Source organism: Primulina eburnea, chromosome 6 (genome assembly GCF_022965805.1).
Source record: "Primulina eburnea isolate SZY01 chromosome 6, ASM2296580v1, whole genome shotgun sequence".
Taxonomy (NCBI): domain Eukaryota; kingdom Viridiplantae; phylum Streptophyta; class Magnoliopsida; order Lamiales; family Gesneriaceae; genus Primulina; species Primulina eburnea.
The window spans coordinates 18,072,164-18,099,192 of record NC_133106.1 but is presented as its reverse complement, the minus strand read 5'-3'; the positions used below and the strand labels follow the sequence as shown (position 1 = coordinate 18,099,192).

Below are 27,029 nucleotides of genomic sequence, written 5' to 3'. Positions count from 1 at the left end.
TGCTACCGTCAAGGAGCTGATCACTATGCGCATGCGAGATGGGGCCTCGGTCCATGAGCATGGCTTAAAGTTGATTGGGCTCGTGGATAAGCTCGTTGGCATGGATATGATCTTGCCTTTGGAGTTGACCACCGACGTGTTGCTGTTATCATTGCCTAGCTCATTTGATCCTTTTGTGGTGAACTTCAACATGAACAAGATAGAGCCGACCCTTGAGGAGTTGGTGAATATGCTTGTTACGTTTGAATCAACCATCAAGAAAGAGAAGTTGGTTCTTTATGTGGGTTCTTCATCTGGTACGAAGATTGATCCACATGGGAAGGGAAAGAAGAGTTCTTTCCAACGTCCCAAGAAGAACGTGCCCTTGATGAGGCAATCTCCGAATCCCGTTGTGGCAGCCACACCAGTTAAGGCTGACAAGACTAGTGATGTTTGTCATCACTGCAAGAAGCCTGGACATTGGAGGCGAAATTGCAAGGAATATCTGGCCCAAAAGAGTTCTGGAAACGGTATGTTATAAATTGAAGTAAACATTTCAATTAATTCTACTTCTTGGGTATTAGATACCGGTTATGACTCACATCTCTGTAATGGGTTACAGGTGATGGGAAGAAGTAGGAAGCTTAAGGGAAGGTGAGACCTTCTTGAGAAGGGCAATGGAGCAAGAGTTGCTGCCAAGACCTTAAGAAATGTTTACTTATTGTTGAACAATGATTTTAAGTTAATTTTTAAGAGATGTTTTGTTTGTACCTTTTTGGTGAAAAACATTATTTCCATTTCTATTGTGATAAAGATGGATATTCTTGTCTATTTAGCAAAGGTGTTTGCAACATTTACAAGAATGAATGTTTAATTGGTACTTGAGAACTTGAAAACGATCTCTATAACTTAAAATTAAAAGATATTCCACTAAATGTCCATTCAAAGGCATACACCACATGAGATATGGATGTGTAAGTCTCCCAAATATTCTTATCTTAGAATATGGGGAGCCCTGCTTATTTGAAGTAGGTAGTGGGAGATAAATTGGATAGTCGATCCATTTTATGGTACTTTGTGGGATATCCACAGAATTCAGTTGGATATCACTTCTATCATCCCCAAGAAACAAAAGTGTTTGTTTCTAGGAATGCGACCTTTTTGGAAAAGGAGTTTCTATTGGATAGAAAAAGGGAGATGATAGAACTCGAAGAGGTTCGAGAGATACCCACAATTGTAGAACCCACACCCAAAGAGCCAAGAGAGGAGATACAAGCTCCTAGAAGATCCGAGAAAGTCTCGAGACCACCTAAGAGGTATGGTCAGCTTCTTGAAGAGGGCCATGATGAGCCTAACCATGGATGTGATCCATGGACCTTCAAGGAAGCGTTATCTGATGCCGATTCATCCAAATGACTTGAAGCTATGGAATCTGAGATGAATTCCATGCATTCGAACCAAGTGTGAGATCTTATAGATCCACCTGAGGGAACGGTTCCCATAGGGACTTGGGGCGGATGGGAAGGTATTGACCTTCAAGGCGCGATTGGTGGCAAAAGGATATACTCAAATACAAGGAGTTGACTTTGAGGAAACCTTTTGACCAGTTGCAATGTTCAAGTTAATAAGGATATTGCTAGCCATAGCTGCATAGTATGACTATGAGATATGGCAAATGGATGTCAAGACAACCTTTCTTAATGGGGATATTAAGGAAGAAATTTACATGTCTCAACCCGAAGGGTTTACATCTATCGGAAGTGAGCATATGGTATGCAAACTTCAGAGATCTATTTATGGTCTAAAACAAGCATCTGGGAGTTGGAACCTCAGATTCGATAGTACAATCAAAGAGTTTGGTTTTACTAAGAATCCTGAGGAACCCTGTGTGTATAAGAAGGTCAGTGGGAGTGCTGTGACATTTCTGGTATTGTATGTTGATGACATTCTACTTATTGGGAATGATGTAGGAATGTTGCAATCAACTAAGATATAGTTAGCGAGTAAGTTCTCGATGCAGGACTTGGGTGAAGCATCTTTTGTATTGGGATACAGATCTATAGAGATAGATCGAAAAGATTGCTTGGTCTCACCCAGTCTACATACATTGATACCATCGTGAAGCGGTTCTCGATGGATAAGTCCAAGAGAGGACATCTACCAATGTTTCATGGCGTGTCCCTATCCAAGTCTGTCTTTCAAGACTGATGCAGAGATAGCGGCGATGACAAAGCATTCCTTATGCATCTGCGATTGGTAGCATCATGTATGGGATGATATCTACACGTCCTGACGTGGCCTTCGCACTAAGTGTAGTGAGTAGATATCAATCGAACCCTGGTATTCCACATTGGAAAGCTGTGAAAGACATCCTCAAGTAGTTGAGAAGGACCAATAAATTGTTCTTGGTCTATGGGTGGAGAACTAAAATTGGAAGGCTATACCGACTCTAGCTTCCAAAGCGATATCGATGACTCGAAGTCAACCTCTGAGTTTGTATTCATGCTCAATGGTGCTGCTGTTTCTTGGAAGAGTTCCAAGCAAGACAATACTGCGGATTCCAGCACAGAGGCCGAATACATTGCTGCATCAGATGCAGCAAGGGAGGCTGTTTGGATAAGGAATTTTGTCCAAGAGTTGGACGTCATTCCTAATTGAGTTGCTCCTGTCCCGGTGTTGTGCGACAACACGGGAGCTTTAGCTCAAGCAAAGGAGCCAAGGTCTCATCAGAAGTCCAAACATGTATTGAGAAAGTACCACATCCTCGGAGAGATTGTGGAAAGAGGAAGAAGTGTCTTTTGACACAGTCGGCTCCGCAGACAATGTTGTTGATCCACTAGCTAATCCTTTACCTGGACCATTATTCGACAAGCATCGCGAATCAATGGGTTTAAAGCATATGGGTAGTTGGCTCTAGTGCAAGTGGGAGATTGTTAGAGTAGGTGCCCGTCGAGCCAAGTGTTGACCGAGTGTTCACAATGAAACTCTATGTATAAGCAATCTTTATTTTAGTAATATTTGAAATTATTATTTTGGCACATCTTTATCTGTATACCCATGCTAGTTGCATAGATAAAGCCCTTGATTATACAAATAGTAGAAAGAATATGAGATGCTCATATGATGAGTATCATGAAACTCATATTTGTAAAACTGTATATTCTAAACGGTTCCTAGTCGATTCAGCCGCCACTAAGAAGGATATAGGCCGCTCGAGTTAGAGACTAGTATCTGCGATGTGAGTACCATGTTTCATTGGTAGGGGACATTGTGATGTCCGAGCATGCAGATAGGTGCTCCTGGCAGAGTGCACTGAACAACCCTCCATTAAAGAACTTTCCAAGTGGTTCTCACTTATCGAGTGGAAACGTCCTAGTTTATGGTTGTACACCATTAGTCCTTATGACCCGGGACAACATGGAGACTCTATGTGCTAGAATTACACTTTGACTTGTTTACCGACTCTCATGGGGTCATCAGGTGGCAAGGTTGGGTGTTCAGTCGAAACACATAGGAGTCGATGCATTGTAGTCGGGGATTCACCGCTTACCTTCTGGTATGGATATCCTACGTGTTATCATGTGTATGTAGGTTGAAATCTCTGGCCAGAGTATGGTGGTAATTATGAAAGGGGTTTCATAGATTACACCATCGATGCAACTACGACATGACACATAGTATCGATTCATTGACAACTCTCGATAAACCAATGGTTGTCGAATCGATCGGGATATATGAGTTGAAGGGACCGTACTGTACGCTAACCATAATTGAATGGTTCTTGCAGGCACTATCATTTGATACCTAGGGAATCATGTAAGCGATGCTGCTAGGCGTTTAACATGATTGGTTGGGTACTATCAGACTTGAATTCTGACGTTCTTGTTATCAAGGTGTTGATAAATAAAAATGGAGCAATTGGGGTATGCTCATATAAGGACATGTTTAGTCCGAATCACATAGAGATGTGAACCCACGGCTAGTTGTATCAGTGAACCATTGAGAGCCACACAAGTACTAGCTTTCTAGATCCCGTTGAGAAGTAAAAATAGTTCAATGTGTTTAACGGCTTATAAAGGAGTTTATAAGCGTAAGGAAAAATTAGAAGTATGACTTCTATAAAGGAGAAACTAGTTCAATGTGTTGAACGACTTATAAATGAGTTTATAAGTGTAAAGAAAAATAGAAGTATGACTTCTATGAGAGAAATGTAAATTTTAATTTATGGAAGTGTTCCTAAATTAAAAGTTGGCCAAGTGAATAATGTATTTGAAAATTGTGACTTTCATAAACATTATTATGGACTAAATTAAATTAATTCAAGTGTTGAATTAATTAAACACTAGTGGACCTAGTAGAGTCCAAATAATTAAATTAATTCAAGTGTTGAATTAATTAAATTATATTGAGTCTTGTAGAGCTCAATTTAAATTAATTATTTAACTAGTGGGACTTGGGTAAATTCAAGTAATGTTTAATTAGTCTCAAATATGTTTGAGATAATTAAATTTAGTCCATGGTTTTTAATTTGTTAAAAACCATATAATATGCATGCATGGGAGGTGAAAGGTTGGGAGACAACTTTTTGTATAACCAAGGCTTGGCATGCAACCTTTTTACTTTAACTTTTCCCACAACCAAAAAAATGTCTCTCCTTCTCTCCTAGGATGAATAGTGCCGAAAATACTATTCATTTTTCTCTCTCACATTTTTTCTTTCTTCAATGGTAGAAGAAACACTCTTTTCTCTCCAAAATGTTTCTCCATTTTTTCTTCTTCAAGTGTTGAGGAATGAAAAATACTTCTCTTTGAAAAATGCTCTAATTTTTCTAGTGCAAAATTGGAGTGGTTCTAGCTAGTTGGTGGTGGGCTTAATATTTGAGCAAGGTGGGCTCAAAGGAAGCTTGAAGATTGTCTTGCCATTAAAGAGCTTAGTTGTATATCAACTAAGTTGGAGCCATCATCAATCTTTTAAGATTGATAGGTACATTTCTAAACACACTATGAATGTCATTTTGTGTTTTATTGTATTTGGTACACAAAGAACATGGTGGCCGAAATATTGTATGTAAAATTCGATTTTTTGAACTTCCGTTGCGCTTCCGGTCACCGTAACCGATCCCCTTTCACCACCCGTTTACCACCCGCCGGAGTTCCAACCACCCCACGACGACGAAGATGAGGATGATGGCAATGACCACTGACGGTCGTTGCCCAGTGTATGTGTATTATCTTATTTATCATGCTTATTTACATCGAGGACGATGCACATGTTTAAGTTTGGGGGAGATTTAGTTTATTTTATTTGGTGTATTTAAATTTTTTGTGTTTTATTTTATTTTATTTGGTGTGTTTATTTAGGTTATTTTGTGTGTTTTTAGTCATGAATTTTTTTTTTTATGAATTGGCCAATGATGAAAATATTTTGAAAAGAAAGGTCATGCATTACATTCATGTTAATCGATTAATTTGAAAAATTTAGGGAATAATCATGAGATTTGGTGAGTTTGAGACTTACAAATTCTATAAAACCGTGTGATTTTTATTTGATATTGAAATAAAATTTTTGCATATAGATGATTGAGGCAATCTTTGATTTTATTTGGGCCATTTATTTTGTTCATAAACATTCATTTGAAGCCCTTTTGAGCCTATATGAACAAAGAATTGTGTTTTTGAAATTCCTTGGAAGCCAAGCACTTTACTTTTTGAATATATATGTATTTGGTTGATGCATTGAGACACCATTTTCACGATGATTAGATTCTACTCTTTGATGGTGAATTGAGATTTTGTCTAGAACTATCCAAACATCACTCGAGGCGAAATACGGACAAATTACGATTTAGGTGATTTTTTGGATCGATTGAGCCTTTTAAGCTACCAAATAAAATTAATTTATCATTTGTCACCTCTTTGAGCCTATATGAATTTGAATGACACACGTAAATATGTGTAAAAGACCCCATTCGAATATTTTTTTCAAGTATCCCACAATTACCAACCTTTTGAATATCTTATACAATTATTTCCTACCTTCTCAAGGGAGTAAGAATTCAAAAGACTAAAGCAAGTGATATTCTCCTACAAAAGAAAACAAAAGAAAAATGAATGATTTTATATTGATGAAGTTGGAGAAAAAGGGGAGAAAAAGAGATGAAATGAATAAAGAAAAAATGGAGATAAAAGAAATAGTGGAGTTTTCAAAAAGAACTGAAATTCAATTTACTCCCTTATTTGAACTCCTAATCTTTATTTGTAGCCATGAACCAAGGCCTAACATTACAACCATTTAAAATCCTATTAACCTAGTCATAGTTGTCCAATATATTAGTGGAGAGTGATTGGGAGGATCTAGCCTATAGACAATCGATAAACATTTTCATTGAGTAAGAATCTTGATCAACTCTACACATACCTCATTGCATCAAATATTTATTGGGTATCTATTTCTTGAATGAATATTGCTTTGAACTCAATCTTTACCGAAAAAGACCTTGTGATATGTGTTTGTAAAAATTTGAAATCAATTAAGAATGATTTGAAACATGGTTGAAGAGATTTAAAGTTAGAAAATTAACCAATCACATGATTTTATCCGGATGAACAAGTGGTTGAATTAATTTGAATTGTAAATGCATGAAGGGCTTTAAATTTATCTTGAGGCCAAGTTCTTTAAAAAAAATTCATGACTTGTTTGTTTGTTTGTTCTTGTTGTTTTGTTTTGCTCGGGACTAGCAAAATCTTAAGTTTAGGGGAGTTTGATAAGTGCAATTTATTGTACTTTTATTACTTGTTTTTAACTTGGAATTTTGTGATTCTTGAGCAGGTTTTATTTGATTTGTTGTTGTTTTTGTTATTGTAGTTTGGAAGCTTAGAAATGAGAGTTTGGAGTAATATAGCGATGAATTAGAAGGTGCAAAGGACAAAGAGAGACGATGCAACACCGCACTCGCGGTGTCCACAAGACCGCACCCGCGGTGTTCCCCGAAGCATGACCGCACCCGCGGTCATGCTAGGACCGCACCCGCGGTCTCACACGCTGAACAGGAGGAATTCCGCCGAGACACCACCGCCCCCGCGGTCCTACCATCACCGCACCCGCGGTCGTGCACCAACATCATTCCGGAAATTGTGAAACTTTGTGGACTTTGAATAAAAGTAGAGGAAAATGGTGTGCTACGTGGGGAATCCTGTCTAGACTATAAAAGGATCTCTTTTTCATCACTTAGGTCATATTGGGGAGCAAGGAATAGAGTGGAGGCTACAAGAAAAGGATTGAAGATCAAGCTCATCTTCTTCAACAAGTTCTTGCTCACTTTTGGACAAAAACTTCATACACTCCAAAACTCTTGTTCTAAGTTCTTCTTTCTTTATTTTTACTTTTATTTGATATGTCTTGTTTAAGATTTATGTGTTGTTGTGTTATTTGTATTATTATGAACTAAATCTGAATTCTAGAGGAATGATGGAACAAAACTAGAAACCATGTGTTGAGATTTATGATTTATGCTATATAAGTTTCCTTTCTTGTTCATTTGTATTTTTCCAATCTTAATGCTTTCATTTTATTGGCCATATCTTGAATGATTTGTATGTTTATAAATTATCACTTGGAAAAGGAAATTTATAAACAAGAAAGGGAAAAATACATTGATAGTATTTATATAGTTCGGGAGGACATCTATTGTTATTAAAGCCATTAAAAGAAGTTAGTGCTTATTGTGTTATTTAATTTTAGATTGTTGACAGGGATGTTACAATCTTTTGTTAGATAATTAGTATCTACTTAGCACTCGGGAGAAGGAGTAGATAATTATAGAATTCTTGGTTAATGAATAAGAAGGACATTTATAATATAGCTACACAAAATAGCACAAGGTGGATAGTTGCGTGAAATCGGACCTCTAGATCTTTTATTCCATTGTTCAACTCTGTTTGGTACTACAAGTAAATTTATTTTCAATTCAGTTATTGATACGAACAAATCTGTCAGTTGATTATTCTAAATAAAGTCGAGACTATTTTAATTACAAGAATTAATATAAATTTAGAAATACATTCTTCGTGGGATCGACACTTGTACTCAAAATTACATTTTACTATAACTTGACGTCGTGCGCTTGCGAGCAATCAAGAAAACACGCAACAAGAGCTTCCCAATGGTATAGCATTATCATTTAGAATTGGATCATGTGTAGGTACTTGACCTTCATGCTCCGTATCAAGTTTTCTCTTGCTAGAACCATTATCTTTCCTCTTTTTACAAGGAAATATATTTTAAAAAAAAAACTGAATTTCTTGACTCAATTGTCATGCCCGTATTCATATCTACATTTTCAAATTTGTGCACTATATACCTATAGGCACTACTATTATGTGCATATCCGGATAAATATGCAGTCGACCGTCTTTGGTCCAATTCGCTCTTGTTTAGGCTTTGGTATTTCAACCTTAGCTAGACACCCCCACACTTTAAGGTACTTGTAGGAAGGTTTGTGACCTTTCCACAATTCATAAGGTGACTTGTCATTTTTCTTGTGGGGTATCTTATACAGGATGTGATTAGCCGATAGTATTTCTTCCCCCCACAAGTTTTGGGGTAGTCCTGAACTTATTAACATAACATTCATCATATCTTTCAGAGTTCGATTCTTTCTTTCGGTAATGTCATTCGATTGTGGTGAATAAGGAGCAGTCGTTTCATGAATTATACCCACAGATGTGCAGAATTCATCAAACGGTGCTCCGTATTCGCCCCCTCTATCGCTTCGAACTCTCTTTATTTGTTTGCCTAATTGATTCTCAACTTCGGTCTTATAACTTTTGAATGCTTCAAGAGCTTCATCTTTCGACCTCAAAAGATATACGTAAAAGTACCTTTTATTATCATCAATGAATGTCACGTAGTATCTTTTCCCTCCTCTAGTTTGTTTAAACTTTAAATCACCCAGATCAGTGTGTATTAGTTCTAGAGGAGTTGTACATCTTTCAATCGAGTGGTAATGCTCTTTGGTCATTTTTGCTTCAACACATATCTCGCATTTTTGTGTTGGATCGACGTTGTGTTTAGGCAATAATTTAAGTTTCATTAAACGTTGCAAGGTATTAAAATTTACGTGTACTAAACGAACATGCCATAAATGAGAACACTCAAACAAGTACATAGAACTTTTTCCTTTATTACTTTCAACAACATTTTGGCGTATAGCCATTACATTCAACTTGAAAAGGTTCTCATCGAGATATCATTTTCCAATAAAATGACCACTCTTGGTCAATACAACTTTGTTAGACTCAAATACTAGTCTAAACCTGTGTTTGACCAACAGAGGCCCCGACACAAGGTTCTTTGTTATGTATGTACATGAAGTGCATCAACAAGGGTTACTTCCAAACCCGATGTCATCTTCAGTACTACATTTCCGGTGCCAACCACCTCAGATGTAGCGGAGTTCCCCATTTAAAGTTTTCTCCCGGTCGATGGAGTGTATGTGGAGAACATCCCCTTGTTGGAGCATATGTGTCGAGTTGCTCCAGTATCAACCCACCACTCGTTGGGGTTTTCCACCAAATTGGCTTCCAAAATAACTGCAGACAAATCGAGTTGAGAAAATCAAATGGTACTGACCTTTCTTGAACAATGTTGGCTTGAAGATTTCCCTTCTTTGGCTTCCTACAATCCTTAGCCATGTGATTCGGTTTTTCGCAGTTATAACAAGTGCCTTTGAACTTCTTCTTGTTTGGTGGTTGTTGGCCTTGTTGTGGTTGCTTCTCAAACTTTCTCTTCTTTCCTTGAAAACTCGATTCAACAATGTTCACTCTTGCTGCCATTTTACTTGTCTTGGCCTCGGTGCTCTTGTTGTCCTCTTCTATCATCAATCTCACAATGAGATCTTCTAATCCCATCTCTTTCCTTTTATGCATCAAATAGTTCTTGAAATCCTTCCATAACGGAGGGAGTTTCTCGATAATAGTAGCAACTTGGAAGGACTCGCTTAGACTCATTCCTTCCGCACGAATCTCGTGCAAGAGAAGTTGTAGTTTTTGCACTTGACTCATCACGGACTTTGAGTCCAACATCTTGTAGTCCAGAAATCTTCCAACAATAAACTTCTTCAAGCCCGCATCCTCCGCCATGTATTTCTTATCAAGCATATCCCAAAGTTCCTTGGCGGTCTTGACTTGACAATACACATTGTACAATGCATTGTCAAGTCTATTTAGGATGTAGTTCTTGAACAAGAAATCACTTCGATTCCATGCATCCAAAGCGGCCCTCATGTTGGTGTCTGTCTCGTTTTCAGCAACGCTGGGAGGATCCTCCTTCAAGAACCTTGACAAACTCAAGGTTGTGAGATAGAATAGCATCTTTTGTTGCCATCTTTTCAAATCTGCACTAGAAAACTTCTCCGGTTTCTCTCCCGGTGCAACGGTTGCATGTGGTGTTGTAGATGTTGATGCCATTGATATTCTTCTTGCAAATGATCAAAAACCAAAATTCTTCTTAAGATTGTTGTTTATGGTATTCAAATTTGAGAGGAGAAGCAAGAAGAAAACAAAGGAATGGCTTTGTAGAGACAAGTGTTGAACACTTTTTTCTTAAGAAGAATTTGTCCATCACAATGTACTAAAGGTTTGTGGCAATCTTCTCCCAAGATACAACTACAACTCTTGAATAATGAGCACTCAAATATTCAAGTTCTATCACAAAGAAATGAATGAAACTCTCTCTTGTTGAAGAAGGAAGAAGACAATAAGCATATGATATGTTATGTATGTTTGATTTTCAAAATATCAAGCATTTAATGCTTTTCATGTGAAAAGACATGATCTTTCATTCATAGGGATGTCCCTTGGCCATTGTAACTGACATCAATCATCAAACAATGCCAAGAAAATGAAAAAACATCAGAAAATTCGAAAGGACACGAAGACCTGCAGGAACCCGCTCGCGCCTGCCGAGAGTTCTCGGCAGGCGCGCGCACAGGCACGCCCGCGCCGGCTACTGTTCACGCGACTTCTTTTTTCTCCCGTTTTCGTCCCTTACATGTTCCGACTACTCGATTGGATTTATTTCAACATTTGATGAACTCTTTTCGAGTTTAATTCAGAACCACCGAACTTAATATTCGTTCATTAAGCTTCGTTCTTCGTTTCGAATTTTTTCAAATCAAACACATTGATTTATTTGCTTAATTTTCATTCATTAAGCATCAAAATTCCAACATATTTAACTCCTAAGAAATTCTGCGCACTTGCTCGACACCCAACTTTCTTTTGCACTGCCACCAAATCAAAAGAATCCCCATAAATTCTTCTGAGCAGCTTCAGCACACAGAGCGTGCTATCCATCAACGGTTGGCATCCGAAATTCCATAAAAGGAGTTACCGGATTTCCCTCTCGTGAAATGACTGTTTGAATTTTTGGGGCCATAAATGTAATTATAAATGTTTTTATGTCATCAATTAAATAATTCATAAGCTTATGTGGTCTAATATATACTATTTTATTAAGTTTGAGACACTTAGAGTTGGTCTTTTTAAATAATTATATATATTAATAAAATGTTAAAATTTTAATGTAAGTTAAATGTAGTACAGTTGATAGAGTCATTGTCTTTTGGGGTTCAAGTTATAGGTTCAATTCTCAGTGAGGTCATTTTTTTTATTCTTTTATTTTTCAATTTATTTTTTAATTTATATATCAAAATTACAGTGTAGTCCCTCACTATTTCTTATAATTATATTTTGCTCCTCATTTAAATATAAATCAAATGAATTATTAAAAATATTATACAAGCACACAACGCGTGCATTGATCCACTAGTTTAGAATAAGAATTGAATTGAGGACTTTCATGGCATGATATTATTATGTGGATACTATATATAATATTTCTAGTTTGTTGAGGGGCCAAATTAGACATAATAAAACTTATTTAATTATAAAAAACGGTTATGTTTCCAATCTGCATAACAACGCTTCAAGTTTTGTATCCAATCAACAAAACTCTCTGGCTTAAAAGAAATTCGCAGATTGAAGATCATCACCGAAAATTGACTGCAAAATCATGGATTCGGGTATGCTTCCGCAATTATGATTATAAATATGTTGTTTCTTGAGAATTAAATAGTATTTGAGAATTGTGTGTTGAGATATGAAATCTAATTGATTTCTTCAATCGATATCAGAGCCATCTATTTCAAATTATTAAGAAATAGTTCGTCCTTTAATTAATTCTTACGAATTCGGGAATGTTTATTTTTTTGTTTTCAAAATTGGATCGGTGTCGTCAGTCGAATGACAAGTATGGTTGAAATTTTTCAAACATTTTGGATATATTCATTATTATCGGTTAATGGCATGATTAGTGATAACAAAATTGGTTTTTTGTGTATATATATATATATATATATATATATATATATATATATCAATGTTCTAAAATTCGGCCTAGGCGCTAGGCGGTGGCAGGCCGATAAGGTGCTCGGCGGCCAGCCCAGGCGCTAGGCGGGCCTGGGCGCGCCTAGGCGGAGGCTGGGCTCCTAGGTGGGCCTGAATTAAAAAAAAAAAATTGGGCTTCAAAATTGAAAATTCAATTATCCGCTAAAAATCCCATTTTAAAAAATAAAATTTTGGCCCACTAGGTAATGTCTTTCTGGGCTGCTGCGTTTCTTTCTTCACGTTATTTTCCAAAAGCGCTCCTCGTTCCAAAAGGCAGAAGCACTTCTCGTTCCAGAATTACTCCTCGTTCAAGGTGTTCGTTCCAGATTCCAGAAGCACTCCTCGTTCCAGAAGCACTCCTCGTTCAAGGTATTGGCCGTGCATTTAATTATTTGGAATAAGTATTGCTGTATTGGCCGTTCCAGAAGCACTCCTCGTTCTCCCACTAGGCATGCATGCTGTTTGTTTTTTTATTTACTTCAATGGGTGGCCATTTTCGAAGAAACTATTAGTGAGGCTTGATTTTACAGAATGCTCAGAAAGTTGTGCAGTTTGTATTAGTGTTGCTGTTACTTTAATGTTGCTGTAAAAAATTGAGCTTTTACAGAATGTTCAGAAAGTTGTGTGGTTTCTATTAGTGAGGCTTGATTTCAGTTTGTGTGGTGGTCTATGGTAGAAGCAATAGGTTTATAACCTTGAGTGTGGCAATTAGAGTTGGTGTATGCAAATGAAGACAACTCTAACAAACTAATTTTCCAGTGTAATCTTATGATGGTTGTTTCATGTTTGTATCTAAATTCTAAATGTACTTAAAAATCTACTGTGACTATATCATTACTTGCTCAGTGTCATTTTTCTTCATGCTTCAAAATATATGGAGTGACTTTGAGATTTTTGGTACTATCATTTGTTTGTTGTTATCACATTAAATTTTCAGGTTTATTGTGACTATATCATTACTTCCTCAATGGCAAGCAATCCATCGTCGACTGCATCCATCACTCAGCCTGAATCTGGGATTTTGAAGAGAAAGTCGAATGACATTGGATGGGAGTTTGGTATGTTGATTGATCCTAAGAACCTCGACAAAGTTAAATGTAAGTTGTGTGGAAAAATTATGTCTGGTGGAGTGTATAGAATCAAGGAGCACATAGGGAATATACCTGGAAAGGTATCTGGGTGTCGAATCGTATCTCAAGAAGATTGTAATAAGTGCAAACAGGCTATTTTAGAAGGGAAGAACAAAAAGAAAAACAAAATACTGGAAGAAAAAAGTTGTAGAGCGGAGGTGAATATTTCTCTAGACGAAGAAGAAGATGCTGAAATTGAAGGGATAGATGGAATTAAAAAGCCTCATCTACTTGGTCCCATGGATAGATATGCATCGATGATTGCTCCAGAAAATGTAAGTTCAAGTGGGAGTAAAGCGCTTCGCCAAAAAAATATGAATGAGGCTCTTTTCAAAGAGAGATGTAACGTCTGCCCTTTTTATTACTTTAAAAGTACTAGAATTTTTTTTTAAACCTCACATAGCATCGACCGAATTGCATACACAAGCATAAAATATTTTTGACATTATTTTAAAATAAATCAACCAACTAACATTTGAAAATTCAAGTGAAATAGTCGCAAAGCATAAACGTCTATTGTTTGACCAAACCTAAAAAGCAATAATTTGAAAAGTAAAACCCATACTAAACCTCTCAAAATCTCTCAAAAGTATAAATAAATAATCTTAAAAATCTTTAACTTAAATCATAAAGCATAATGCGGAAAATGTAGCGCTGGTCCTCGGGTTGTGTGCACCTTCAGTCCAGTAGTATCACCCATCAAGTCCTCCCTCAATACCACATGCATCCATCACACCTAGTGAGCCTAAAGACTCAACACACCATAATCTTTATAACGAGTAATACGTAATATAGTCAACATATAACGGTGAAAAATAATTGTACTTAAAATATCGTTTTCATGAAGATGCATAAACATAAACATTTTCGTAAACATTTCATGATGCATAAAAACATTTTCATCAAAACATAAACATATTCGTATGCATATCCATATTCGTATCCATATCCGTATTCGTATTCATATTCATGTTCGTGCTTGTTGAATTCAGATCGTGATTGTGACTCGTATTCTTAAACGTATTGGGCGATAGGATCCATCTACATGTAACCACAGTACTGGGCGACAGGGGACAGCAGCAACACTTTCAACTGTCAACTGGGCCCTAGCCTACGTATTAACATATCATGGCATTGGAAATACGATCGTCGGGGCTCCCTCTGGGGCCTTTTCCCATAAATGGGCTCCCTCTGGGGCCTCCTCCCCTCACGACATCTCCAATCATATTCATCATATTCGTATTCGGATCAACGAAAACACGATCGTCGGACTCCCACTAGGACCATAACCCTCACAATATTTCCAACATATTCAATAGTCACAATCCCTTCACATCCTTCAACATGTTATCATCACTTAAAAAAAACATGCATAATATCATTTTTATTTTGAAACCAAGTATGCAACATACCTTTTAAATGTCCAATTTAAACCATAAAATCCATAAACGTTTTAAAAATAACATTTTAACATATACATATCCATGAACATTTAAAAATAACAATTTAACATATAAAAATTCATAAACATTCCAAATAATCATATTAGCATATAAAACAGCATTCAGGACACTGCCATGACGTTTACTAATTTCTAAGTGTAAAAAGACCGTTTTACCCCTGGACGTAAAATTTACTATTTTTGAATTTTTCTTGATTTCATTGACACTAACATGTCCCAAATAATTATTTAAGCCTACGTGAATTTTATCATATTTTTATTTGGCATTAAATCGATGACTTTTAAATTAATCTTTAAATGTGACGTATCAATGCGTTTAATCCCGAATTAAACCAGACCTTAATATAAAATTCCGAAATTAAAAACTTAGACTTATAATAATTTCTTAAGCTTAAATATAATTTTCTATAATTTTATAAAGCTTAAAACTAGGCGTTTCAATTAACTCGTTAATTAGCATTTCGTGCGGCGATTAAATCCCGAATAAATCCAAAACTCGTTATTTTGCTCCCAAATTTTAAACATAGTATTTTTAAGATTTATTCTACCCTTCCAAGTCATGAGCCACCCCCGTGGAACCATGGTTCTATTTTTAGTTCTTTAATTTTCTGTTTTGACACCTTATCGAACACCACGAGCCATCTCCTAATTTACTCGAGCCACGCCCGAGCCACCTTGAGCCAAAACCTAGCCAACCCACCTAGGGACCCTACTGTGCAAGCCCAGCCCGAAAAACCATGCCTGGCCCGACCAAAACACTTCTGGAACTTGACTTCAGAACCTGCACTTTGGATGACTCTCACGCATATAATTCCTAGTGACTCTAGGATCCTTCCAGCCCTTAACCACCGACCCCTCATGAACCTAACCCTCCCTGGACCACGCCCAGACCCAGCCCAGGCCAGCCCAGCCCCTTAAACCCCTGCATCGAACCCCTTGAAATCATAACCAGAAGCTGCGCGTGTTTCATGTTCCTCTCACGGTTCCATCTTCTTCCTCAAGCCAGCAGCGACCCAGCCGCGCAAGCCTCTAGCCCAGCCCTTACCCATCACCCTTAGACCCTATAGGACCCTCCTGGTTTGCCCCAGCCCCAACAGCGAGCCCCGTTTTTTGTCCGAAGAGCTGCTGCGCGTGAAGAGTCCCTCCTCGTGAGGACTCTTCTCCACCCAACTTAGCGCGAGCCCAGGCCCCCTAGGACTCTACCAAGCCCTCACCCCTGACCATACTCGAGCTCCAGCCAGCCCTGACCAAAGTCCCGTGACCCAATGCATAGAACCCAAGTTCCTTGAGTTGTACAATCCAACCCAACCTCACGTTTCTTATCACTTTTCTTACGGTTCCAACAACTTTTCTTCAGTTTGTGCAACGTTTTTGGTGTGTTATTAGGACCCTAAATCTTGTGTAAAACCATCCCCTAACATCCTAATACATGGCAGCCCCTTTAACAACACCATAATCATGTTTTTAGATCAAAACACAAGTGTAAACAAATCATCTAATATGCATGTACGAAAATATTCAAGTTGTGTGCCTTGTTTTCTTTCAAAACATGTTCAAATAAATATTATGGTGTGATGATGAGTAAAAGGAGAATATGGCGTGCCTTTGCGTAATTAACGTACGATTATTCGTTGACGATTGGGAGAACGACGACGAGGGGACGTTGGCTTGAATACCTTGCAACTTTTGAAAACTTCCTTGGTGAACTTGTGTGTGTGCCGTGAGATTGAGGGAAAACTTTGTAAAATATTGGGGAGGTGGGGCGTGTATTTTGTGTGGTGAGTTGTGAGGTTTTGTACTTTATATATTAATTAACACACTAACAAAAAGCCTTGGCCTATCAACAAGTTAATTAGACCCATTAAGCCCATTAGGATTTAATTAAAATATTAAAAATAATTTTGTTTAAATAAGTTTGTGAATTTATTAGCCGGGTGGCCAAAAAGTTCGTATTTTTGTTGAAAAACCAATACCGATAAAATTTACGTCCCGGCGTATAAAATCACCTCAAAACCCCTTATTTTCAAAAATAAGAAAAAGCATCACCCTTATTTTAAATAATTAAAAACACTTGTTTAATAGAAATATTTTCTATTTTTCAGCCATCGGTCTCCGTTCCTCGATCGCAACTTGAATATCCTTTAAAAATATATTTTAATGCAACAACGTAGAAAATAAAATTTAAACATGCAAATACGCACAACAAAATTAATTCATGCAATTAAAACAATTAATTAAAATACAAGAGAATTTAATAACTTATATGCATGTGGTTTACGTGGACCTTTAAATTTTCGGGGCGTTACAAGAGAACTCAACAAGTTCAACAATATGTTGGGAGATGGGCTTATGAAAATGGAATCCCATTCAATGCTCTTGGTAATGATAGCTTCAAGCAACTAATGGAGGCAGTGGGTCAATTTGGGCCAGGGTTCAAGCCTCCAACTCAATATCAACTAAGAGAGCCAATTTTGAAAGCTGAAGTTGAAAGAACAAAGCAATTGTTGAAGAAGCACGAAGAAGCATGGGCAAAGATTGAGTGCTCGATTATGACAGATGCATGGAGTGATAGAAAAAGAAAAGGCATATTAAATTTGTGTGTTAATTGCAAGGAGGGTACAATATTTTAGAGTCTAAGGAGTCTTCAGACGATGCACATACAGCTGGACTTATTTTTGAGTATGTTGACAAGTGTGTTGAACAAGTAGGAGCTCATAATATTGTTCAGATTGTAACAGACAATGCCACCAACAATATGGCTGCGGCTAAATTGATGAAAGAAAAGCGGCTAGGGATATTTTGGAGTTCATGTGCAACTCATACTGTTAATCTCATGCTTGAAAGTATTGGCAAGCTTCCAAGATTTAAAAAGATTACCGACCAAGCCAAGTCTTTTACAATTTTAATTTATGCTCACCATAAGACTTGGTCATTGATGAGAAGTTTTACAAAGAAAAGAGACATAGTCCGGCCAAAAGTTACCAGGTTTGCATCAAACTTCCTCACATTGCAAAGTTTGATTGAGAAAAAATCTATTTTAAGGGCCATGTTTACAAGTGATATGTGGGAGAACTTTAAATGGTCAAAGACAAACAAAGGGAAATTGGCTTACTCCACTGTGACGAGCATGAGTTTTTGGAATGGTTTGTCACTTTGTTTGAAAATATTTGCTCCTTTGGTAAGAGTTCTGCGATTGGTTGACGGAGATAGAAAGCCATCCATGGGGTTTCTTAATGGGGAGCTGCTTCGAGCTAAAGAAGATATCAAGGTGGCCTTGAACAATGTCGAATCAAATTATCAACCTATCATAGTGATTATTGAGTCAAAAATGATGGATAGACTGGATACATCATTGCATACCAGGGCCTTTTTGTTGAATCCCTACTTCTACTACAAAGATAGTTCTATTGCTCTTTATGGAGAGGTCGCGGCAGGGATTTTTCAATGCATGGAAGTTTTGCATGCCGATGAGTTTGAAATGCAAGATACAATTATTAACAATGAATTTGCAAAATATAGAGATAAGACTAGGTTATTTGGGAAAGCATTGGCTGAAAAAGCATGTGAAAAAAATGACGATACATTTGATCCATGTACATGGTGGAGTACCTAGGGTGCTCACACACCCAACTTGCTAAGAGTGACATTGAGGATTCTTTCATTAACTACAAGTTCATCTGGGTGTGAAAGAAATTGGAGTGCATTTGAAGGAGTAAGTTTAAACTTTAATTGAAATAAATTATTAATAATTTTTAAAGTGTATGTTCATATTCCTAACTATACTAATTACTTTCTCTGTTTTTTTTTTTCAGATTCATACAAAGAAAAGAAATATGTTGGATGTCAATAGGTTGAACAATCTAGTATTTTTCCAATTTAATGCTAGATTGTTTAACAAGCAAAAAAGAGAGAAAGAAAGGAACGTCGACGCCCTTCTTGAAAAAGATGCTTCAAATGCACAAGGTTGGATAGCGGATGGTGGGGAAGAAAATGAAGTTGAACCAGGTTCGGGGCTCACTTGGCAATTAGTTGATGAAGCAACTGGGGCAAATGAAAATCTACAACCCCGAAGAAGCTCTAGAGTTAGAGAACTTCATGAGGATGATTTTGAATATGAAGAAGAAGATGATGATCACAATGATGATATTGATTTTGTGTCCGATGATGAACAAGTTGTTGAAAATTTCGGAGAAGAAGAAGTGGAGTAAATTTGTGATGACACATTAGACTATTTTATTGTGAATTTTGGAAGAAATCTGAATTATTTTTAATTTTATTGATATGACACATTAGACTATGTTGGGAATATTTTGAACGTATTTTAAATTTGATGTTATTGTATTGAAGTTTTAGTATGTGATTTATTATATTTTAATATCGTAGAATCCGATTAGCGGCGCCGAGGCCGCGCTGGACTAGCGCCCGACTAACGCCTAACGAATTTTATAACCTTGATATATATATATATATATATATATATATATATATATATATATATATATATATATATATATTGGAAATGATAACCTGTTTTGTTCCCACAATTTCATGATTTCAATTTTTTGAGTTTTCAGTCCAATCAATCTATTGTTTTGTTCCCACAATTTCATGATTTCAAGTTTTGATTTTTCGGTCCAATCAATCTATTTCGTTAAGAGTATTTCATGTTTTAAATTTTGCCATTAAAGATCTTATCATGATTAATGGGTTTCGGTGAGAACAATTTTAAAAAAATTAAAAAATCCCAAAAATTGTTGTGAAATTGAATCGGTTATTGACATGATTTTGTGATCAAAATTTTGTTTTCCCTCAAAATGAAATTGAATCGGTGTGTCGGTTGGTGAATCAATGGTTTGATTGTTTACTTTAATTCCCAATTTTCTGATTATGGTTTTGTTATAAACGCCCTTATTTGTCACAAACTAGTTAAAATTTATTGTTTCATCATTTTTGTAACTATTTCATGGTATTTAATTTAAAAAAATTTTTTGTTCGGTTGAATATCATGGTTCTTCGATATTTAATATTTCGGATTAAATTAGGTTTCAATTATATGTCACCAAAGTGATTTACTATAATTGTAATTTAATTTTTATTTGAAGTATTAAGATATTTTTTTAAAAAAAAGTTTTTTTAAAATAAAGTGCAAATGAGTATATTTATGTGAGTGTTGATCGACCCAAAGGAAGATTTATACTTGACAAAATGATTTATTTTCTTGTGATAATAGATCTTGCGATCAGGACAGAGCAACCTACCGCTCTTACGGATTCTAGTTCCTCTTAACAGAGGGCTATATGTGAGAGGTGGGATCACTCTAACCCCATGAGTCTTATGATCATCAAACACGGCATACCCGAGGCTTTTAGAGGTGTGGTGTCCGAAAAAGTCACCAAAGCTAAAGAATATCTCGATGAAATTGAGAAGCGCTTTTCCAAAAGCCATAAGGCGGAAACAAAAAAAATTCCTGACGAGCTTGATTTCCATGAAATATAAAGGCAAGGGAAATATCCGATATATGGAAATGTCTCACCTCGCATCGTAATTGAAGACACTTAATCTTGATTTGTCGGAAGACATGCTTGTTCATTTAGTGCTGATTTCTCTTCCAAATCAATTTAGCCAGATCAAGATCAGTTATAACTGTCAAAAGGAGAAATGGTCTCTTAATGAGCTTATTTCTTATTGTGTTCAAGAGGAAGAGAGATTGAAACAAGACAAGGCTGAAAGTGCCCATTATGCAAGCACCTCTAAAGATAAGGGCAAGAAAAGAATGAATGAGGCTGTTAAAGGTCCACGTGCAAAGAAAAGTTCATTTTCAAGTTTGGTATGTTCTGAATTAAATTTAGCTTCAGTACCAAGAAACACTTGGTGGTTAGATTCCGGTGCTACTGCTAATATAAGTGTTTCAATGCAGTGTAGCCTGAGCTGCCGAAAGCCAAATGATGCTGAAAGATGCATTTATATTGTAACGTCCCGAAAATCTGAAGGTCCACGAGAAGCACATGCATGCAAGTTATTAAATTCTTTGGTATTTTATTAAATTATTTTAAAGCATTTAAATGCATGTTTATTTCATGAATTTTGTTTAATTCATGATTTATTTAAAGTTCATGCTATTTAGGATTTTATTCTAAAGTATGTGTTTAATTATTTTATGTATTTAATGCATAATTAATGTATGATATGATTTAATTCATAAATTTTAAATGTTCATGCATTATAGATTTTTAAGTTGTATTTCGCGCTCGAACGAGGAGCGGAGGCCGGAGAACTTTCAGAAAAATTATTTTATTACATGATTTATTTTTATAAATTAAGTTAAAGCATTTTTAAGTGTATTTTACGAAAATGGGAATTTTTGGGTGTTTTTACCCGTAAGATTTTATTTTTAATCAGTACGCAAATTTTATCGAATCGGGGAACTTTTTAATGATTCGGCTATTATTTTCAAAATCTTTTCAACTCGAAATATTTTTCGGGAGTGGGTTTGGGCTTAATGAGCCTACTTTTGAGTTTATAGGGCTTAATCATCTTTTTAATCTTTAAATTAAACAATTTAGGCCCATAAACTAATTTGTTATCTACTTAATTAACCCTTAAATACCATTTACCCTAAACCTAATTACCCCAAGTAGCCGACACTCCCCTCAGCAGCAGACACACCCTCGTTTTCATCATTAAAGCTTGAGGCCCCATCGGTTTCCTCTCCACCCTTGAAAGAAACTTCCGGCTCGTGTGTGTCCTTCATTAAAGATCATCACCAGGCACGCTTGTAACATCCTTTGTGCATCACACATGCTTATATTACTGATTTATGTGCATACATCCAATGAAACTTTCGATCCAAGCATAAACAAGAATGGGTTTCGATTTTTGCATGTATTTTGCACCCTACGTTTTACACTCACGTTTTTGGTTTTCTGCTGCAAGGGACTGCCATATTTGGTTGGAAAGGGGCTGTCTAGATGGTGACACGATAGGGTTTGAGTGCAGGTGTGTAGATCGATCGAGTGGGAGAAGGAAGGGGGTTCGATCTAAGCTCACGGGTTACACCAGCTGTGCGAGAGCCTCCTCCAGCCCTGGACCAGATCCTGATGGGTCTGAGATGGGGTCTGGTGCGGCTTGAAGCGGGCTGGAGGGACGGAGAGCTCGATCGGTCCAAGTAGAGGCGCATGGGTCTCGGTAGGGAGTTTGGGGTTGTCCTCGGTTACTAGCTGTTAGCCGCTTGCATGGGGAGGTTGGCTTGGTTCAGGGGTGTTCTTTGGTGTCTGGTTTAGGCCTACAGTAGGTGGGTGCATGGCTGGAACGAAGGATTAGCGTGAGGTGTGAGTTTGTGAGGGAAAGGTGTGGTTGAGGTGTTGAAATAAGAGAGGACCGAGTAGTGTAGCATGTTCTGGACTTTTACCGTGGGTTTAAGGAGACTAATGATAGTGTTTTAGGGCCTATTAAGTGTTTTTATGATATGGTAGAAGTTGTAGAAGATTTGGGTAAATTTTGGACCGATCCGGATTAAAACCGGAACCCCGAACCGAGTTTTTAAAACGAATTAGATAAGTTATGATATGGGCTCGAGTTTACGTCTAGGAATACTTTTAAAAATGTTTTGGGATATTTTAAGGAGTTTGGTAAGCTTTGGGTCAATTTTAGAGGGTCCAGGATTAAAACGATAATATTTGGGTTTCCAGGGGCAAAATGGTCATTTTGCACCCGGGGTGAGATTTGAGTCCTGGCAGCGCCCTGAGCACAAAATTATGATATTTTAAATGTTCATGCATCATGATTCACGATTTTTAAGATTTTATGAAGATATACGTCGCATGTTTGATTTTAAGGAAAATTGCATATGTGCATGATTTTTTTTATAAGTCATGGAAATGATGATGTTTTGAATGATGAGAGTTAGTTGTGACTATCGAAGTATATGTAAATGTTTAAGATGTATATGTATTTGCTATTAACGGTGCAAGTGTGTTGAGTCTTTAGACTCACTAGGCGTGTGTGATGCAAGGTGAGCTTAATGATGAGGAGACGGGAGGTGCTGAACTCTGAGTAGGTAGACCTGGTGCGGTGACACGACCCGAGGACCACACATGTTTTCCGCATTACGATTTATGATATTGAGAGGAGATGAATATTTTCATACGTTGATGATTTTAAGATTTTTATAAGTTTATGTTTTCGTATGATTATGGATGAGTTTGGGTATTTTTAATCGACGCTATTTTTATTGTCAAGTATTTAAGATCATTTTTAAATCTTGTATTTTCTGTAGAGCGCATGCATGCGAAGTGTTTAAATGATATCTCGAAAATGCAAGCTTTAAAAAAAAAATTTATATCCGCATTTTTAAAACGAGTAGACGTTTCATATATAGGTGATGGCATGTCAGTCGAAGTGGAAGCAATTGGGCATTTTAGATTTTTGTTAAGTACTGGTTATTATTTGGACTTAATAGATAATTTTGTTGTACCGTCGTTTAGACGGAATTTAATTTCTGTTTCTAGTTTGGACAAATTAGGATATTGTTGTTCATTAGGAAACAATATGTTTAGGTTATCTATTAATTCTAAAGTTGTTGGAACTGGTTCACTTATAATTTATGAAGGTCTATATATGCCTGATACAGACGCTTCTTATATTGAAACCCTAAATGTGGAATCACGTGGCACTAAGCGTAAGTTTAATAATGAAAATTCTAGTACATTATGGCACAAGCGATTGGGTCACATCTCTAGAAATAGAGTTGAACGGCTTGTATCAGATGGAATTTTGAACTCAATTGATTTTATAGATTTAAATAATTGTGTTGAATGTATCAAAGGCAAACATACCAAAATAAAGAAACAAGGTGCATATAGAGCCACCGAAGCATGAGAATTGATACACACTGATATATTTGGAATGGTCAACAATATTTTGTATCATTCATTGATGATTACTCTAGATTTGCATACTTGATACTTATTCATGAAAAATCACATACATTGGACGTTTTCAACTCATTCAAGACTGAAGTCGAGAATCAACTCGACAAAAGAATTAACAAAGTCAGATCTGATCGTGGTGGTGAATAATACGGTAGAAATGACTGTTCAGGGGAACACCGTCCAGGATCCTTTTGCTCAATACCTAGAGGAATGTGGAATTGTCCCACATTACACCATGCCAGGTTCACCAAGCATGAATGGTGTAGCTGAACGACGAAATAGGACTCTTAAGGATATGATAAGGAGTATGATCAGTCATTCAACCTTACCAGAGTCACTCAGGGGAGAAGCATTAAAAACAGCAGCTTGCGTTCTAAATAGAGTACCAACTAAAGCAGCTATTAAAACACCATATGAGCTTTGGACAGGGCGAAAGCCATGTCTAAAACATTTTCATATTTGGGGATGTCCAACTGAGGCTAGACCATATCGACCATATGAAAAGAAACAGGACTTCAGAACAGTCAGTAGCTACTTTTATTGGGTATTCTGAGCGATCAAGGGTCTATAAATTTTATGATCCCAAAGTAAAGAAAATATTTGAGACATGAACTGCAGTATTTTTTGAGGATATTGAGTTTGGGGGAAGAATAAAATAACATACTTTGTTTTCGAGGAGGAATAAGTTCCAACTACTCTTCAAGAGGAAATAATTCATATTCCTATGATTGATACTAATAATGTTCATGATCGTATTCCTATCATTGATCAGGATATAATACAAGAACAACAAGACATTGTCAATCAAGTCCCAATCGAAAAAACTCAACAACCTCAAGAACCATTATCTTTACGAGGTCCACTAGAGAAAGGAAGAGCGCTATTCCAGATGATTACATAGTGCTACTCCAAGAACATGAGGAAAATTATGGTATGGCGGAGGATGATCCAATCAACGTTCGTCAAGCCATGCAAGATTCAAATTCTCAAAAGTGGGCCGAGGCAATGAGTGAGGAGTATAAGTCAATGCAAGACAATAAAGTTTGGGAACTTGTCCCTTTACCAGAAGGTGTGAAACCCATTTGTTGTAAGTGGATTTTCAAAACCAAATGGGATTCAAAAGGTAATGTGGAGAGATACAAAGCACGCCTTGTAGCTAAAAGCTATACTCAAAAGTATGAGATTGACTTTAAAGAGGCCTTCTCTCCAGTTTCATCGAAGGACTCTTTTAGGACAATCATTGCACTTGTTGCACACTTTGATATGGAACTTCATCAGATGGATGTCAAGATAGCTTTTTTCAATGGAGACATGGAGGAAAACAATCTATATGGTGCAACCAGAACACTTTGTATTGGGAAATCCAAAGAATATGATTTGCAAACTTAAAAAGTCCATCTATGGGTTAAAGCAAGCTTCTCGTCAATGGTACAACAAGTTTCATCAAATAATTATCTCATTCAGTTTTTAGGTAAATGTAGTAGATTATTGTGTGTATCATAAGTTCAGTGGGAGTAAGCATATATTCTGGTTTTATATGTGGATAATATTTTGCTTGTCACAAACGATATAGGTATGTTGAATGATACCAAGAAATTTCTCTCTAGACATTTTGAAATGAAAGATCTTGGTAACGCCTCCTTTGTACTAGGGATTCAAATACAACGAGATCGTTCTCGAGGTATTTTTGGATTATCGCAAAAGAACTATATCGATAACGCCCTTAAAAGATTTGGCATGCAAGCTTGTAAACCACATAACACCCCAATCGCTAGAGGAGACAAGTTTAGTCTTAAACAGTGCCCTAAAGGAAGTCTCGAGATTCAAGAAATGCAAAAGATTCCATATACTTCGGCTGTAGGAAGTCTTATGTATGCTCAAGTATGTACACGTCTTGATATTGCGTACATTGTTGGAATGTTGGGCAGATATTTAAGCAACCCAGGAATGGATCATTGGAAAGCAGCTAAACGTGTAATGAGATATCTAAAGAGAACTTGTGATTACATGCTCACATATAAGAGGTCGAATAATCTTGAGATAATGGGATATTCGGACTCCGATTTCGCGGGATGCCAAGATAGCATGAGATCCACTTCAGGCTTTGAATTTCTATTGGCCGGCGGAGCTATCTCTTGGAGAAGTTCCAAACAAGTACTAACAGCTTTGTCCACCATGGTGGCTTTATTTATAGCATGTTACGAGGCATCTAATCATGCAATATGGATGAAGAATTTTTTCTACTAAGCTCCGTATTCTAGAAGAGGTTGAAAGGCCATTGAAATTGTTTTGTGACAATAGATCAGCTGTATTGTATTCCAACAATAAGCACATCGACATCAAGTTCCTTGTTGTGAAAGAAAGAGTACAAAGTGGACAAATTTCGATAGAACATATAGGCGCAAACTCCATGATAGCAGATCCTTTTACGTAAGGTTTGCCACCCAAAGTTTTCCATGAGCATACTACTCATATGAGTGTTATTCAGTTTGATGAAATCTAGATCTAGTGGGAGTTTGTACTATACATTTTATGTTTGGTAATGTTGTTCAAACTTATGTATTTGGATATTTTCTGATCAGAAATAAAGTTATTATTTACTTTACAGTTTGTCTAACTGAAGTTAAGGTTTTGATCTCACTTTGGTAAAGAATGAACAGTTGAAAACTGACATGAATAGATTACTTTGCATATAATTTTCATGCCACACATTCATGATTGATCTATGTCATTTAATTGTATTGATATGTGTGACCATTGATGGTTCAGTTGTGACAGATACAACAAAGACTGGATTGATCCTATGTCGATATAATTAATGGACGAGATTGTTTACTAAGTCTTATGGTTGTGATGACAAAAGTTTTGAGCTCGCTAAGTCTAACACATTTATAAGTTTACACATATGGCCAAGTGGGAGATTGTTGGAAATTTTGGAGCCATAAATGTAATTATAAATATTTATATGTCATCATTAAATAAGTCATAAACTTATGTGGTCTAATTTAGAATAAAAATTGACTTAAGAACTTAAATGTCATGATATTATTGTGTGGTTATCATATATCATAATTCTAGTTTG

The 27,029-nt window shown here is 36.6% G+C and overlaps 2 protein-coding genes across 2 annotated transcripts; both read left to right on the top strand.

The window, feature by feature from the left end:
* The first annotated feature begins 12,631 nt into the window (after positions 1-12,631).
* LOC140835357 (uncharacterized) lies at positions 12,632-19,225 on the top strand. The gene is made up of 7 exons (XM_073200845.1): positions 12,632-12,794; positions 13,080-13,144; positions 13,363-13,830; positions 17,327-17,633; positions 17,726-18,580; positions 18,631-18,698; positions 18,830-19,225. Exons 1-7 carry the CDS (start codon positions 12,632-12,634, stop codon positions 19,223-19,225), a joined length of 2,322 nt encoding a protein of 773 aa, XP_073056946.1.
* Positions 19,226-25,522: 6,297 nt separating this feature from the next.
* On the top strand, positions 25,523-26,194 carry LOC140835356 (secreted RxLR effector protein 161-like). The gene has a single exon (XM_073200844.1). The coding sequence runs from the start codon at positions 25,523-25,525 to the stop codon at positions 26,192-26,194; it is 672 nt and encodes a 223-aa protein (XP_073056945.1).
* The last annotated feature ends 835 nt before the right edge of the window (positions 26,195-27,029 follow it).